General features: G+C 38.1%; 1 protein-coding gene and 1 long non-coding RNA gene across 2 annotated transcripts; both read right to left on the reverse strand.

Annotated features, from left to right (window-relative positions):
* Nucleotides 1–638: 638 nt before the first annotated feature.
* On the reverse strand, nucleotides 639–4,246 carry LOC108146413 (carnitine O-palmitoyltransferase 2, mitochondrial). The gene is made up of 3 exons (XM_017272416.2): nucleotides 3,069–4,246; nucleotides 1,695–2,489; nucleotides 639–965 (listed from the first exon to the last, which is right to left on the reverse strand). The coding sequence occupies exons 1-3, from the start codon at nucleotides 4,130–4,132 to the stop codon at nucleotides 818–820; spliced, it is 2,007 nt and encodes a 668-aa protein (XP_017127905.1). The 5' UTR covers nucleotides 4,133–4,246; the 3' UTR covers nucleotides 639–817.
* A 1,733-nt stretch (nucleotides 4,247–5,979) lies between these two features.
* LOC121467111 lies at nucleotides 5,980–6,619 on the reverse strand. The gene is made up of 2 exons (XR_005977231.1): nucleotides 6,484–6,619; nucleotides 5,980–6,396 (listed from the first exon to the last, which is right to left on the reverse strand). It is a non-coding gene; the product is annotated as an uncharacterized LOC121467111 (long non-coding RNA).
* Between the last annotated feature and the right edge of the window lie 7,085 nt (nucleotides 6,620–13,704).

Raw genomic sequence — 13,704 nt, forward strand, 5'->3', positions numbered from 1 at the left:
TTTTCCTAAGAGACATGGATAGTTCTAGCTAAGTATTGAATTTTTTTACTATATTCAAGAGGCTCTAAGCAAATCTAGAATTCTTTTAAGGCCTCAAACTTTTAAAAAGTTTTAAGTAAATTTAGTAAACTTTAGTTACTTTAATATAGCTTCCATCAATTTGTTTTAAAGCGAAAATTAATCCTCGTTACATTTTTGTTTGATAAAATTACATTTTCTTTTGTTTCCTTTCTTAAAGACATGCTCAATTATTGAATTTGTGTACTATTATAAAGAGGGAGTTAAATTACATTTTTATCTTTTTTATTCATTTTTCCTAAAATACATGGTTAGTTGTTAAATTTCTATACTTTTTAAAAGAGGCTCTTAGCAAATTTGAAAATTTCTTTATTTAAAAACCTCTTTAACTCTTAATAAGCTTTAAGTAAATTTATTAGTTTTGAATTCTTGTTATTAAGTCCTCTTGCATTACTTTAAGGCAGCTCCCAGCTATTTTTTTTGAAAGGAAAATTAATTCTCATTTTCAATTCCAATTGTCAAGCCTGCAGCATCCCAACAATATGCTCGCCAATTTATTATCCCATCAGCCGCAAAGGCCATAAAAGCGAACCGGATAAAAGCACAGACACACAGATGCGTTAGATGGGGCAGAATGTTTTCAGTGTATAATCTATAAATTGTAGAGCTAGGAATAAGATATTGCAATTCAGACACATGGGATACAGTGTAAAAGCATCAAAATAAATCTCCTTGTTTTGTTAAAGCCATATTCATGAGGGGGTTGGTTGGGATCTTGGAATCCTGGTTTTTGTTTTTTCTATTTCTTGCTTTGGCTGCCGCTCTGCTGGATGACAGCGCAAATTTTATCAAATGCCGATTCCAGGCTGTCTATAAACACCTTCCCATCGGCCTGGTTTTTGTACGTAGTGACAATGGCGCCGGCAAAATCGTTCTGTATTGAATAGCTGAGAAAGAAAAATAGGTTATCAACTGTCAGCAATTGAACAATTTGTCAAAGAATGTTGGTAAATGGGTACAAACAAGAAAGGAAGCTAACTTCGGCACGCCGAAGAAAATAAGCCCTTGCAGCAAATATAAAAATAAAATATATATATAAAACACAATCAATATTATATCTTTGTCTGATTCTTATTATGCTAATTCCGATTTTTGAAATTTGAATACAAAGTTATAAATCAAAGTGCACTAAAATAAGTTGACAAAACTTTTGACATTGCTTAAGTTTATCAAGAAAAATTAAAACTGTTAATAAGTCTATAAAATTCAGTTTTTAAACTACCGCAGCAAATCATTTTCGGAAAATTTGAGAAAATAATTTAAAATTCTCGTTCACCTTTACTTGGTGTAGGACTAAAAATGTTTTTAGTATCTAACCTACATTTTAAATTAAAAAAAATTATTAATTTATATCAATATTTTTAAAAGTGTTTTAAAGTATTATACCTATGACAAATGTGCATTTTTATATGTGTCTGAGTTTATAGTATTAGCTTGACAATATAAAAATTAGTTTTTTAAGTTACTTTAAAACTAGTTTTGATTGCTATTATTTGATTAGATAAAAAACTTATATTTTCATGACCCCGGCAAACTTCTGCCTTATATTATAATACCCTACGCAAATGTATAAAAATACCCCAATCTCGACAGACAGACAGACAGCCTTGGCTTACCCAATTCCGAAGCCATTCCTGACCACCGGACCGAATGAGCCCGCTAGCAGGGCATCCGAGCCAAGGGTTGAGGTACTGATGATGTTGTTATTGATGCGCCTGTAAGCCTCAGTATCGTAGAGATCGGGCAGGGGAATGCCCTCTTTTTGGGCAGTGTGCCGCAGGGCGAAGAGATGCCGATCGAATCCCTGGCCCATAGCTGCCTCTTTCGTAAGCTGTCCATGCACCTTGCTGCACTTGTCGATCATGGCCCGCAGTTCGCCGGCACTTGGCTTACTCCGCTCCGGCGAAAGAATGGCCTCGCAAAAGTCGCGCGTGGCATTGGTGCAGGGTCTCATCGTTTCCGTGCGTCCATGTCGAAAGGCGGAGGTGCTGCACGACTCATAGGTGCCCACATAGCCATTGTGGGCCTGACGGTAGGCCAGCTGGAAGGACAACTGGATGATGGAGTCGGGACTCAGGCCAAACTGCTTGCAGGTGGGCTTGTTCATGTGCGGATACTTCAGCACATTCAGGTCCAGACTGTCCACAATGCTGGCATTCTTGCTGTAGGCCTCCGAAACGGCCGCCTTGGTGGCCTCATCCACCTCGAAGTTGATGGGTCGCACATTGCTGCAGTCTCCCTCGGCGGGAGTGTGCACCGTCTCCGTGGACACAAACGGCTGCTGCAGGGTGTCCTTGTAGAGCTCGTTGAAGTAGCGCAGCACAGCCACGCCATCGCCCCACGAATGCTCAAAGTTTATGGCCGTGGTGCCATCCGCGCTGATCAGCAGGGAAATGGACTTGTCGAACCACCTGTGGGTTAGAGAAAAGTGATGTGAATTATATATTTGTACCTCCATAATTATTAAATTTTTTAAAAAATGCAATATTATCATAATGCTTGCTTACCAACAAACAAAATTATTTTAAAGAAAATTGGAAACTGTTAAATGAAAGCTTTAAATGCACTTTTAAATATACTGCAGTAAATGATTTAATAATAATTTTTATATACATTTAAGAAAATAACAATTAATCATAGTTAATCTGCACCTTGAATGATACTATAAATATATATAAAATCTGATTTAAAATGTATGTATGTATTTGTAATGTATGCCCCATTTAGTTTATAGTATTAGCTACAGAAAAACATATACAAGTTTTTTACGCGTTGCAATTCTATAAGATAATGGTTGATTCCATAAAAATGGTGCGGATATATATTTTATATATATATATTTTAACTAAACATATTTAAATCTAATAAAATAGTCAGTTATTGCATGATCTGTTTGAGGGAAATACGAAGAACAAACATTCAAAGATAAGAAGCGGTGGTGGTACTATTATTTTGACCGCAACTGTATATAGTCTGTTATGATTTCTTACCGATTGTGAGCCTTTCCCGCCAGCAAATGCTTGAGCAAAGGTTCTTGACGATCCTCATTGAAGACCCCATCCTCTGGGCCATCCAGACAAACGCAGAACAGAGCCGCATCCACTTCGTTCTGGAGGAGATCGGCATTTTTGGGGTTAGAGACAAACTGCTCTCGGCTTTTGGCCCACTCATCGCGCTGTCCGGAGGTGAGGACACCGAGGGGAACACTGGCCGCCTCGCGATCGGCATCTAGTTGGAGCACAGCCCTCAGCCTGCCCAGAATTACACTGGGACTTTCGATGTAGCCACTGGAATCGAGTACGTTCAGGGCATACATATGGCCACGTCGCATGACGAGGATGTGTTTGGAGTTGGGGGACTGGACGAGCTCGTCCTTGCCCACCCTGGGAATCCTGGAGGTGCCAAACAATCGGCTATACTGGCTCATGTCCAGGGGGAAGGCCTTGAAGGCGTAGGAGGCATAGGTGGCCAGGGCCTTGGGAGCCACCTTCATCCAGCGGCGGTAGCTGGCGGTGTCGCTTTTCTTGGCATTCATGTGGTAGACCTCCGGCTCCAGGAGATCCGATTGCAGGGAGCGCCAGAAGCGCAGCGAACTGATGATCAGATTGGTGGCCCTCACCACCTGATCCTGGTACTCCGGCCGGGAATCGCTTTTCATCACCAGCAGGGGATTGTAGTTGAGCGGCAGTGGCGCCCGATCGGCCAGATACATGTCGAACCAGGGCTGTGATATATAGCTGGTGTGCTTGTTCTCCGCATCATGGTTTTTGAGTTTCGCATGCAATTCCATGCCGATTCCCTGACGGAATTGTTCCACCTTCTCCTTGGTTTCCAAATGCTCCTCTGGAGAAAGTAGTGGCCTGGTGGCCTCCAGAAAACGGTTGCAACTGTGCTCCAGCAGAGGAATCGGTAATCTCGGCAAGGAGCGCTGAAAATATAGCGTAGGCAGCTTGGAGCACTGCAAATATTGATAGTGCTGACCATGAGTCGTCGTTGTTCGCGATGAATTCGTTGAAATCCATGACAGATTGCGGTGCACCCTTGCTCGGAACATGGCTCTCAGCTCTCCACTTCACTCGATTTCCAAATTAAATAACAATTGTTTGTTAAACTCGAGAGGCGAGCGTCTCAAAGTCCAAAACAGAAAGTGCAACAACAACGGAGAAATTCGCCAGCCACATCAGCTGTTTGAATTCGATAGGCACAGCTGATCGCCGATATCGATAACTCAAGGGGCGGTATTTTCTTATGGTATTTTATTGTGTTTTTGGCGGAAAGAAAGTAAAGGCGCGTTTTTTGAATATTATCAAAAGTAATAATAGTTAGGTTTCAAACCATATTTATTAAAAGTATGAAAACAATAGTAAAGTTTAAAGTTTTAAGAATAAAAAAGCTAAACTTAATCTAGGATTTTGAAAAGAAATAAAAGTTTAATACGTTTTTGTTAAAATCAACACTTGAACTCTTTGAATTTAAATATATATTTTACATTAACACAATAAATTCAACATATAGCTCGACGTTGAGGAAATTTAAATATTCACTGAAAACATGGCCCGTATGTTGCTAATTTATGGCATTAACACAATCAATTCAATGAATTGAATTTATGGAACTGAATTTATATTTATGGCATTAACACAAGTAATTCAATATGAAGCTCAATGTTAATGGGAATTTAAATATTCGCTGAAATCATCGCAGAGTGGGCCAAAACATTTTTTTTGAATTCCACACTCGTCTGACCTTCTGGATAACATTTAGCATTTGCAAAGGGAAAGGGGTTTTTGCGGATCTCCCTGAATTCCGCATAATTTCGCACTTGGCCCCGACGGACTTCGTTTTCGTTTTCGTCTTCGTTTCCGCATCCCTTTTCGCAATTTAATGTGCTTCACTTTTGCACTTTCGCTGGCTTGTTAAATATTAACGCAATTTCACTTCGCTCAATTACACTGCAACCCATCCGCATCCACATCCGTATCCGCATTCGCATCCGATGATGCCCCTTATGCAAATTTAAATGGCAAGGGGGGATTCCACCGCTCACTTTACTTAATTTGAGGAATTGAGGGGCAGTGGATTATATTTCACCGATGCCGAGTGCAAATTGCAAGGACAAATCGAAGGGAAGACTTCTGGACTACTCTCGTTAAATTCGACAGGGCATAAACATTTTATGCGAATTTTCATTTCTTTCTTGGCCCCCTTAATTTTAGTAAGCCGTTTATTTATTTGCCGCACCTGGGGAACATTGACCGAAAGGAGCCTTTGACCCACCACGTCTACAGGATGTCCTGACCCCTACGAGTATTCAAGTTCCCATTCCCTAAAATCCCAATCCCCACAAATAACCAGCAGACATCAACAGCGGGCAAACAAATAAACGCCACGCAAATGCAAACAAAATGCTGTTTATCCAAGGACCAAAATCGCCAAAAAGGTGAAAGGACGCTTAAGCACTTGAGCGCCTTCAAATCGAACAAATCGATGGGTAATTGCTATTGCAATTGCTTTTAGATTTTAAAGACCCATCGCGGCCTTAAATCAACTGGTGGGAAAGGTAATACCTTGGTGTTTTACTTACATAATATAACTTTTTATGAGAATTTTATTTGCTTGGGCATTTGATGCATTAAACATTCCACAATTTTAATAATTTTAGTATACCTTTATTATTATTCACTTAACATTTCTTTAAGAAAATATAATTAAAATCGAAATTTAATTAATTTCATTACAATTTTTAATTATTAAATTTTAATTATTATTTTATTTACTGTTTATTCACGTGGAAGAGTCCTTGAATAAGTTATGTATGCAGACAATCTTGGCACTTATTAACCACGAACGGTGTCATAAAATCAGACTGTCTCCGCCCATAAAAATACCTTTAAAAATCCCTTTTTTTCCTAGGCACAAAAATCAACATTTATTGCAAGAGTCCATTGCCGGACAATAAAACTTTTGGCCATTCCAGCACGCACAGCCTATCCTTTTATCTTGATTTTTCGCACCTGAAAGGTGTGCCGTATAAGTCGCTTTCGACGGGTTGACAACTGCCAAAGAAACGGTCAAAAGGTGACCAGATGGAAGAGTTAACAGGCAAATTCCATTTGCACCCTGATGACAATGGCAAATGGGTTAGCCGTCCCTCGGGCAGACGAAGATTTAGATTTGCATAGATGGCTCAGCATAAATGCCGCATTCCAGTCAAGCAAATCATTGACACGGCCTTCAATGGAGACGGCTCTGAAATGGCCGCGTTGACAGGGCCAAGAAATGGAGGCAATAACTCAGGCCTCACTGTAGGAGGTCGCACTGTGGAAAGAGCAACGAAAAAATGTGCTTTAGATTGTCCCAACATTTTCCTTTATGACAATTCATGAAAATATTTCCATAGCTTACCTTAATTATTAAAATCAGGCGAACTTACGAATAAATATGATTGCAGGCAGATTTAAAAGCTTAATCAAATGTAACTAGAAGCAAAGGAGAACAAAGACGAAACGTTGCGAAAAGTCTGGGAAATTCCGTCTCGATGTTGCGCTAGCTTTTCCCTTGTACTTGCCCTGCAGGAAGCCAGAGAAAATATACATTTAATTCACCAACCTGGACGTGTATGACAAATAAAGCATGACAATAAAGTCAAGACCCACACGCAAAAAACCACCCACCTTTTAAGTTCTTGAAGATTTTGTGTAGGCTGATGAATATGTATAGGCTTTATGCAGCCGCAATTTGCGGCTCTTGTGTGCAATTATGCGCAAACATGTTAATTTTCATAATTGCCAGCCATTCTGAAAAAGCAAATATTGCAAATAATTGCAGCAATTTTAGGGGACACTGAACTTGCTGTCATTAATTTATGGCCAGCCACGAGCGATGACCAGCAGCATAATTAATAAGCCACAGGAACAGGCACTGGGGAATCCTTTTTTTTGCGAGGCAGCAATGTCAAGGTTCAATGTCACCCGGCAATCAAAGCTGCAGGCCACAGGGTTTATTGATATTCCTTGGGTGTGGTATGAATTTATATATATATATCAGGGGTATAAAATAGCATGTCGGATGTGACATTAATGGAGGACAAGCCAGAGTGCAAATGCAAATTATTTATTTTGGTTATTTAAATAAATATAAATAAATCTAAATCAATATAGAACGAACAACTAAAAAAAATAAATTATAAATAAACAAACTTCAAGAACCTTGAACTTAAAAATATTAAACAACCTGAGTTAAATTTTACTTAAAGATAAACAGTTTAAGGAGATATAAAAAACCAAGTAATGATTGCACACATGTGGTGAAACGTCTCCTGCAAAATCAAGGCCTATGAGCCAGAAAAAAACAAGTTAATGGCAAGCCCAATTACCAGATGTATATAATAGGACGCATGTATGTAAATGAACGCAAAATTTTCTTAACTTTTGGAGAAGCCAAGTCAAGTATTCCGCCTACTACACAACCGCCATTGTGATGATTTTGCTAGAAGGCCAGCAAATTGCTCAATTTTTTTGTTGTTTTTTTTTGAATGATTTTTTTCGTGACTGTGGCCGAGAGCAAAGCGAAATCATATTTCACAAGAGTGGAAACAACAGCAGCAACACGAACACATTAAATTGCTATAAAGCCATTGCCATTCCCAGCTACCAGTTCCTAGGACGCCTCCAAGAAAGCCGCGCCGACATGTGAACTCCTGCTCCCCTGGCCCTCTATTCCTGCACTCTGAAAATATATACTTAGTATATCGACAGTTAAGATAGCTAGGAATATAACATATAAATTATTTGTATATGCTTTGCTTAGTTTTATGTGCTATTGAAATCTAAATGCAAGCCTTATATTATTATGATTACCTTAGTTTCGATTTATGTTTATCTTTTTGATCATTGCAAGCATGTTCTTCAATAAATATATTTATCTCCAACAATAATTTTTATTTTCAATATTTAATCATTTCTAATCGCAAATATTTCATTTCTTTTATTAAAATTTGATTTTCAATAATATCTTTTTATGGCTTTTTTTCAGAGTGTAATTTCATGTCCTTAGTCACCGATTCCCTGACCCCTGACCCCTGATTCCCATTCATGCTCTTTGGGTTCCAGTTCCGCCGTGACGACATGTAACTGATGTTGTTTGTTGTAAATTTAATTTTGCCAGGCTGAGCGAGCCGAAAACTGGGAAACTGGGAAACTGGGAAACGGGGGAAATGGCTTTCAGTGCTTTCTTGCAGCTTGTTTGGCCAAGTTAAAGTTTATTCTGTTCTCCGAATGTATTTTGAGCAGATTGAATTGTTTGATTTTATTTTCGAGGAGCCCAGTAGTTCAGGTTCGCGTGACGGCGAGCGTTTTGGCCAATTTTATGGTCGGCAATTAACAGGTCCGCAGAAATAGGCAACACTTTTCACATGTCGTGCTGACGGCCATTAATCAGGTTCAAGTTTATGGGTTTTTTTTTTGGCGAACGGAAAACGGGAAACGGAAAGGGAGCGTTCCACCAATCGTAATGGAATCGAAACGAGCGGAAATGCGCACAAATAAATCAAGTTCTCATAAATTATGAAAACGGGCGCCGGACGTTGGCTAAAAATAACAGAAAATGGCCCACTATTTGCGTCAGCCGTATAACTAATAAAAAATATAAATGTTTCTACAGGCCTGCGTCATGCTGTTGTTATTTATTCGCGGTTTTTCGTTGATCACTCAAAAATTTCAAATTGTTTTCGCAATAACTCAGCCCTTTTTCAGCTTTCTCCGCTTTTCCCCATTCGATTTCATGCAAAATGCTGACATGACGTCAGCAGTGTCCCTCTGCGAGGATTTTGTGATTTCAGTGGACATGTGAGGGAGTGTGGAATCCGTTTGTAAATGAATTTCAATGGTCCACCATTTGCAGTTGCGAACACTTTCGAAACGATTTCCATTTGCCAACGCTAAAAATGTTCAACTGAGTGGAAGTCAAAAGGAAAAGGGACGAATTTACGGGAGTTCAAACAAAGTTTGTGTTTCTTTTTGAAGGTTGGCCATTTTCGAAACTGTTATTGCGGCTGGTTTTTGAATGGCCTAACAATTTGTTTGAATGCGAGATGTAGCGGAATTTATATTGCTGCATAGGAGCAATTAGGTGGTCATTCAATTGAGTTTCTGTTAAGCGCTGAATAGGCCAGAAATACCCCTCTTTTATATAAAGTGCTTTTACTTGCGGTAGTTTACCATATTTAAAATATAAATAGATATAAATCAAATCTAGGCACGAACTGTGTTTACCTTTTAAAAATAACATTTATAAGAGCATGAAAACAATTTCATTTTGTATATTCTTTGTCCATTCCATTGCAGCTTAATTTCCGCGTGGGTGGAAAATCGAAAGGAAAGACCCAACAAATTGAAATGCAATCAAACAAAAGGGAGAACACAACCGAGCGGTTTGCTTGTGGCACTGAATTATGTATGCCAAGGATGGCAGGACAGCAGGATGGCAGGATGGCAGGATGGCAGGACTCGGACCCTGTCGCATTTTTGTAAGTGCACGTGATTGCACTGGACCGGTCCCATGCATTTATTTGCATATTTACCGCCACAACAGTGAAGACAGAAGCCCCGGCGTTTACTCTACATTTACTCACTGCATTTGCATTGACTCCGAGATTTCAGGCCAGTACCATCCACTTACACACGTCGGAATGCCGGATCCTTGGGCCGAGATGATGGCCCAGAATGCAAATTACTTCACCCCGGCAGTTGTCAACTCAACTGGGTCTGAACTACCAGTATCTGTATATATAGAGTACTTATGGGACATTTGCTCAGACAAATAGCAGCAGATCATCGGCAGTGTTTAGAGTTGTCAAACGATAGTCAATGAGTTGAATCTCAAAATGTGACACAGCTGAGATTTCGCATGTTCTATAAGTATAAGGAACTTGAGACTCATTTGCTGGGCCACATTTCTATTTCTTAAGCTACTTTTCTCTTAAATTAAACTTTAGTACAAAACCTAGTTATGTTTAAAAATACTTTCATAGCGTTTTTGCTTGAGGCTCTGAAAAAATGTGATTGACGGAACCATAAAATAACAACCGCAACTTAAAAAAGATATTTTTCATTAACCTTCACTTTCAACCAATATGAAAATCCTTTTTGGCGTCAAAGTGCTTTTAAAATTCAGCTGGTTTCTTGTTGGTGAACTTCAAGGTTCTTCCAAAATATAGTTAATATTAAAAACAAAAGCTAAACTTTAACTTTGTTAAATGGCATTTTATTGTTGGTATATCAATTTAATTTTTAGCTAACAATGAACTTTTAAATATTTTTTCAGGCTTAGTTCTTGAAAACTAAATAAAACTTTTAACTGTATGAGTATATTTTTTAGGAGTAAGGGAAGTAGTAGAAAGTTATTATACATTTATTAAGTTTATTTGCTTATCTACTCTAGCTTCTAAAAAACCAGTTGTAAGTCGAAATTTTTTTAAAATCTGGTGTTTTAGTTTAAATTCATTCTTTAGTAGAAATGGAAGAAGTGCTATGATAGTAATTATACATATAAAACGTTTTTATACTTATCCACTCAACTATTTATTAACTTAACTCTTTAAAATTGGTAGCTTTTACCTCAACTTAGAGTAACAAAGGTATTTGTGTTTATAAAGTGAAGTGTTTAAGTTCATATTCTCTGAAATTTTATATATGTTAAAAAATATTTTTCCAAAAGCTTAAACATAAGTTATTCAAGGGGCGTGGCACCTCGCTTTTTTGTGTGTGTCTGCAATGGAGATGGCCAAAAGTATTCGCATTACCTTCTTGTTGCCACCGAGCTTAAAATAAAAATTGACTGTTGCTGCTGCCGTCAACCTCTTCCTTATTGTAGTTGCTGTTTTCGCTTCTCTTCATTTGCACTGCAAATGTGCGAGGAAAAGCGGGAAAAGGCGGGAGTGGGCGGAAAAATGGGAGCTGCCAAAGAAAAGATGGCGAAGATGGGAACGAGGGCTCCTGCAGCTTAGCGTTAATTCCCATGAAACTCAAACGGATGTGCAGACTGGCACGCACACTCAAACTCAGACACACACACACACACACTTACTTAAGGATACCCATACAAACGCATAACCAAGGAGCATCAAGTGCCATTTCGCATGAGTAAGTTGAGCGAAATTAAAAAAGAAATTGCATAAAAACTCGCACAATGCCAGCACAACTGAATAAAATGAAATGCTGCCCGCGGAGGAGTCAAAAAAAACAAAGAAGGGAAATAAGGAAAACGGCGAAAAGCCGGCAAGGGAAAGCGGAAAACGACAAAGTAGCGCCTGCAGCTTAAAGTGCAGCAAATTAAATTTCACCCCGGAAAGGTTCAGCCACATTCTTTCTTGGCCGCATTCTCAAGTGTTACACTTGACAGTGAGTGAATGTGAAAGAAGGCAACTTGAACACTTTTAATTAAAAAAAATAGACTTAATATACCAATTAAAATATAACATAAATAACATATGACTAGAATCCTAAGTTCCTGTGCATTGGTTTAGTCTTTTGTTTCAGTAAATGAGTGAATTTAATAATCAAAGATTAAGAATAAAACAAAACTTATCTAAGAATACTTGAAAACTTAAAGTAAAAAGCCAGAAACCTATTCACCAACTAAAATATATTGTAAATTTAAGAATTTAGAAAACATAATAGACAAATATTTAAAACTATAGTCTTAATAAGATTTGAATTTAAATAATATTATTAAAAGTTACATTGGGTTACAATAATATCTTAATTAATGATGTATATTTAATTGAAAATAATTAAAATGGCCGTATATTTTTTAATGTGTATTGGACCTGCACAGAAGCAGTCCGTAGGTTAACAGGGATTACAAGGCCTCGGTTCTAGGACATTGTTTCACGGCTCAGAGACACTTCCGGTTGTAGGCCTTCGAAAGTGGCAGGTCTCACACTCTCCTCGATGCAAAAAAAAAAACATGAAATGTCTCCTTGCAATTTGCATGAAAATGCTGCCATGTTTTTGAACAAAAATCGGTGCAACTATCCCATCTGACCTTTGTGTGTGCTCAGATCTTGAACGGTTTTGGCATTTCTTTTGTCTGCGCCCAACGTTTTCTCAATTTCATTTAGCCAAAATGGTTTTTCCTGTGCCTGGGGGAAATTTCAACATGCACTTTTCCTTTTGCTGGATACTAAAATCCATGGAATGAAGGTAAGCTGCAATAACTCGATAAACTCTAGACTTTAAAAGAAGGTGAAAGCCAAGAAAAGGTAGAAATTTCCAATATGTGTTTCTACTTAAGTTACCAAAAATATAGCTGAATTTAATATTTCAAAGTCTGTTTTTATTAAGAGTTTTATAATTGCTGAAAATTGCTTGAATATGATTTATGAATACGTTTGCGATCAACAAACTCTTTAGGAATCTTAAATCATGCATTAACAAGAAAGATATTAACATATTAAGTCTTAAAAAAACGTATGTATAAGCAAAATCCTAAAAAAAAAATTCTGTCAGTTTGAAACCCTTTGAATGTCAATAAAGTCAATTGCAGATTGCCTTTTAGGGAGTCGTTTAAAAGCTTATTTTATTCCTCTACTCCCGGATTTCGTTCAGAGTTCTGTTTACATTTATGGTGTTCTTTGGGCTGGCACACAATTGACTAATATTCCTGGCACTGGCGAATGAAGACCTAAAGTCGACATATATTTCCCCGGCACGTGCTCGACCCCACACTCATCCTTTTTCGTCCTTTTCGAGTGGGTGGGTGGGATCAAAGACAGTCCTGCATACATATACATACATATTAGCTCCATTATGACCAAGACAATCCAGCTAATAGAGCCGAAAGAGAGTCATGGAAGAAGGTTCTGGGCATCCGCATTTCCCCCCATTTCTAATGCGACACCCAATCGGATTTGTCAGCAATGTCCGGCCAGATGGTCGTAGATGAATTCTGTTTGTCCAACTGATTACGCATCAAGTGCCATGGGGAAAGGACACTGGCACACTGGGCATAAGCAAATTGTGGACAAATGGTAAAAAAAGACGAGAAGGGCACTCTCAATTCCGGTGGGACAAACAGTAAACAGGAAAATTGTTTACCATTCCTCGCATGGGTCAATATGTGGGCGGTATACTTCGAGTTACGTGGGCAAACACGAAGAAACTAAAATATATCCATATGCAGAAAGTGTGACAGTGCTGCCAACAGCCAAAAAAACGGACACAAAGTCAAACCTTTTGGAAAAAATCGCAAAAGGAAAACTTTTTATTTTCATAACCAGGCAAATGGTTCAGAATATAAAGAATGTCGTAAGGAAATTTCTAATAAATCGTAATTTGAATCTTCATTATTTTTTTTTTTAAACCATTATATTCCATAGTTTTGATAAAAAAAACAGCAATTTAAACTCATATTTTCGAGGTCGCACAACATAATTTTTTTTGAAAATTTAGCCAAAACAAAATTTTGGAGCTGTGAATGCCAGTTTGTTGGAAATTTTATGACGAATTCGACGAGGTATAGCATTCCAACATTAAACCATAATATTTTATAGTTTTGATCAAAAAACGGAAATTTAAAGTCATTTTTAGGAGGTCGCCAGTTTTACATTTTTTATAGATTACGTAA

This window comes from Drosophila elegans, unplaced genomic scaffold, assembly GCF_018152505.1.
Source record: "Drosophila elegans isolate 14027-0461.03 unplaced genomic scaffold, ASM1815250v1 contig_208, whole genome shotgun sequence".
Taxonomy (NCBI): Eukaryota; Metazoa; Arthropoda; class Insecta; order Diptera; family Drosophilidae; genus Drosophila; species Drosophila elegans.

Coding starts and splice junctions, on each gene's coding strand:
- LOC108146413 (XM_017272416.2), bottom strand. CDS start 4,132: ATGTTCCGAGCAAGGGTGCACCGCAATCTGTCATGGATTTCAACGAAT. Junction 2,490..3,068: donor GCGGGAAAGGCTCACAATCG/GTAAGAAATCAT, acceptor TCTAACCCACAG/GTGGTTCGACAAGTCCATTT. Junction 966..1,694: donor AGGAATGGCTTCGGAATTGG/GTAAGCCAAGGC, acceptor TTTCTTTCTCAG/CTATTCAATACAGAACGATT.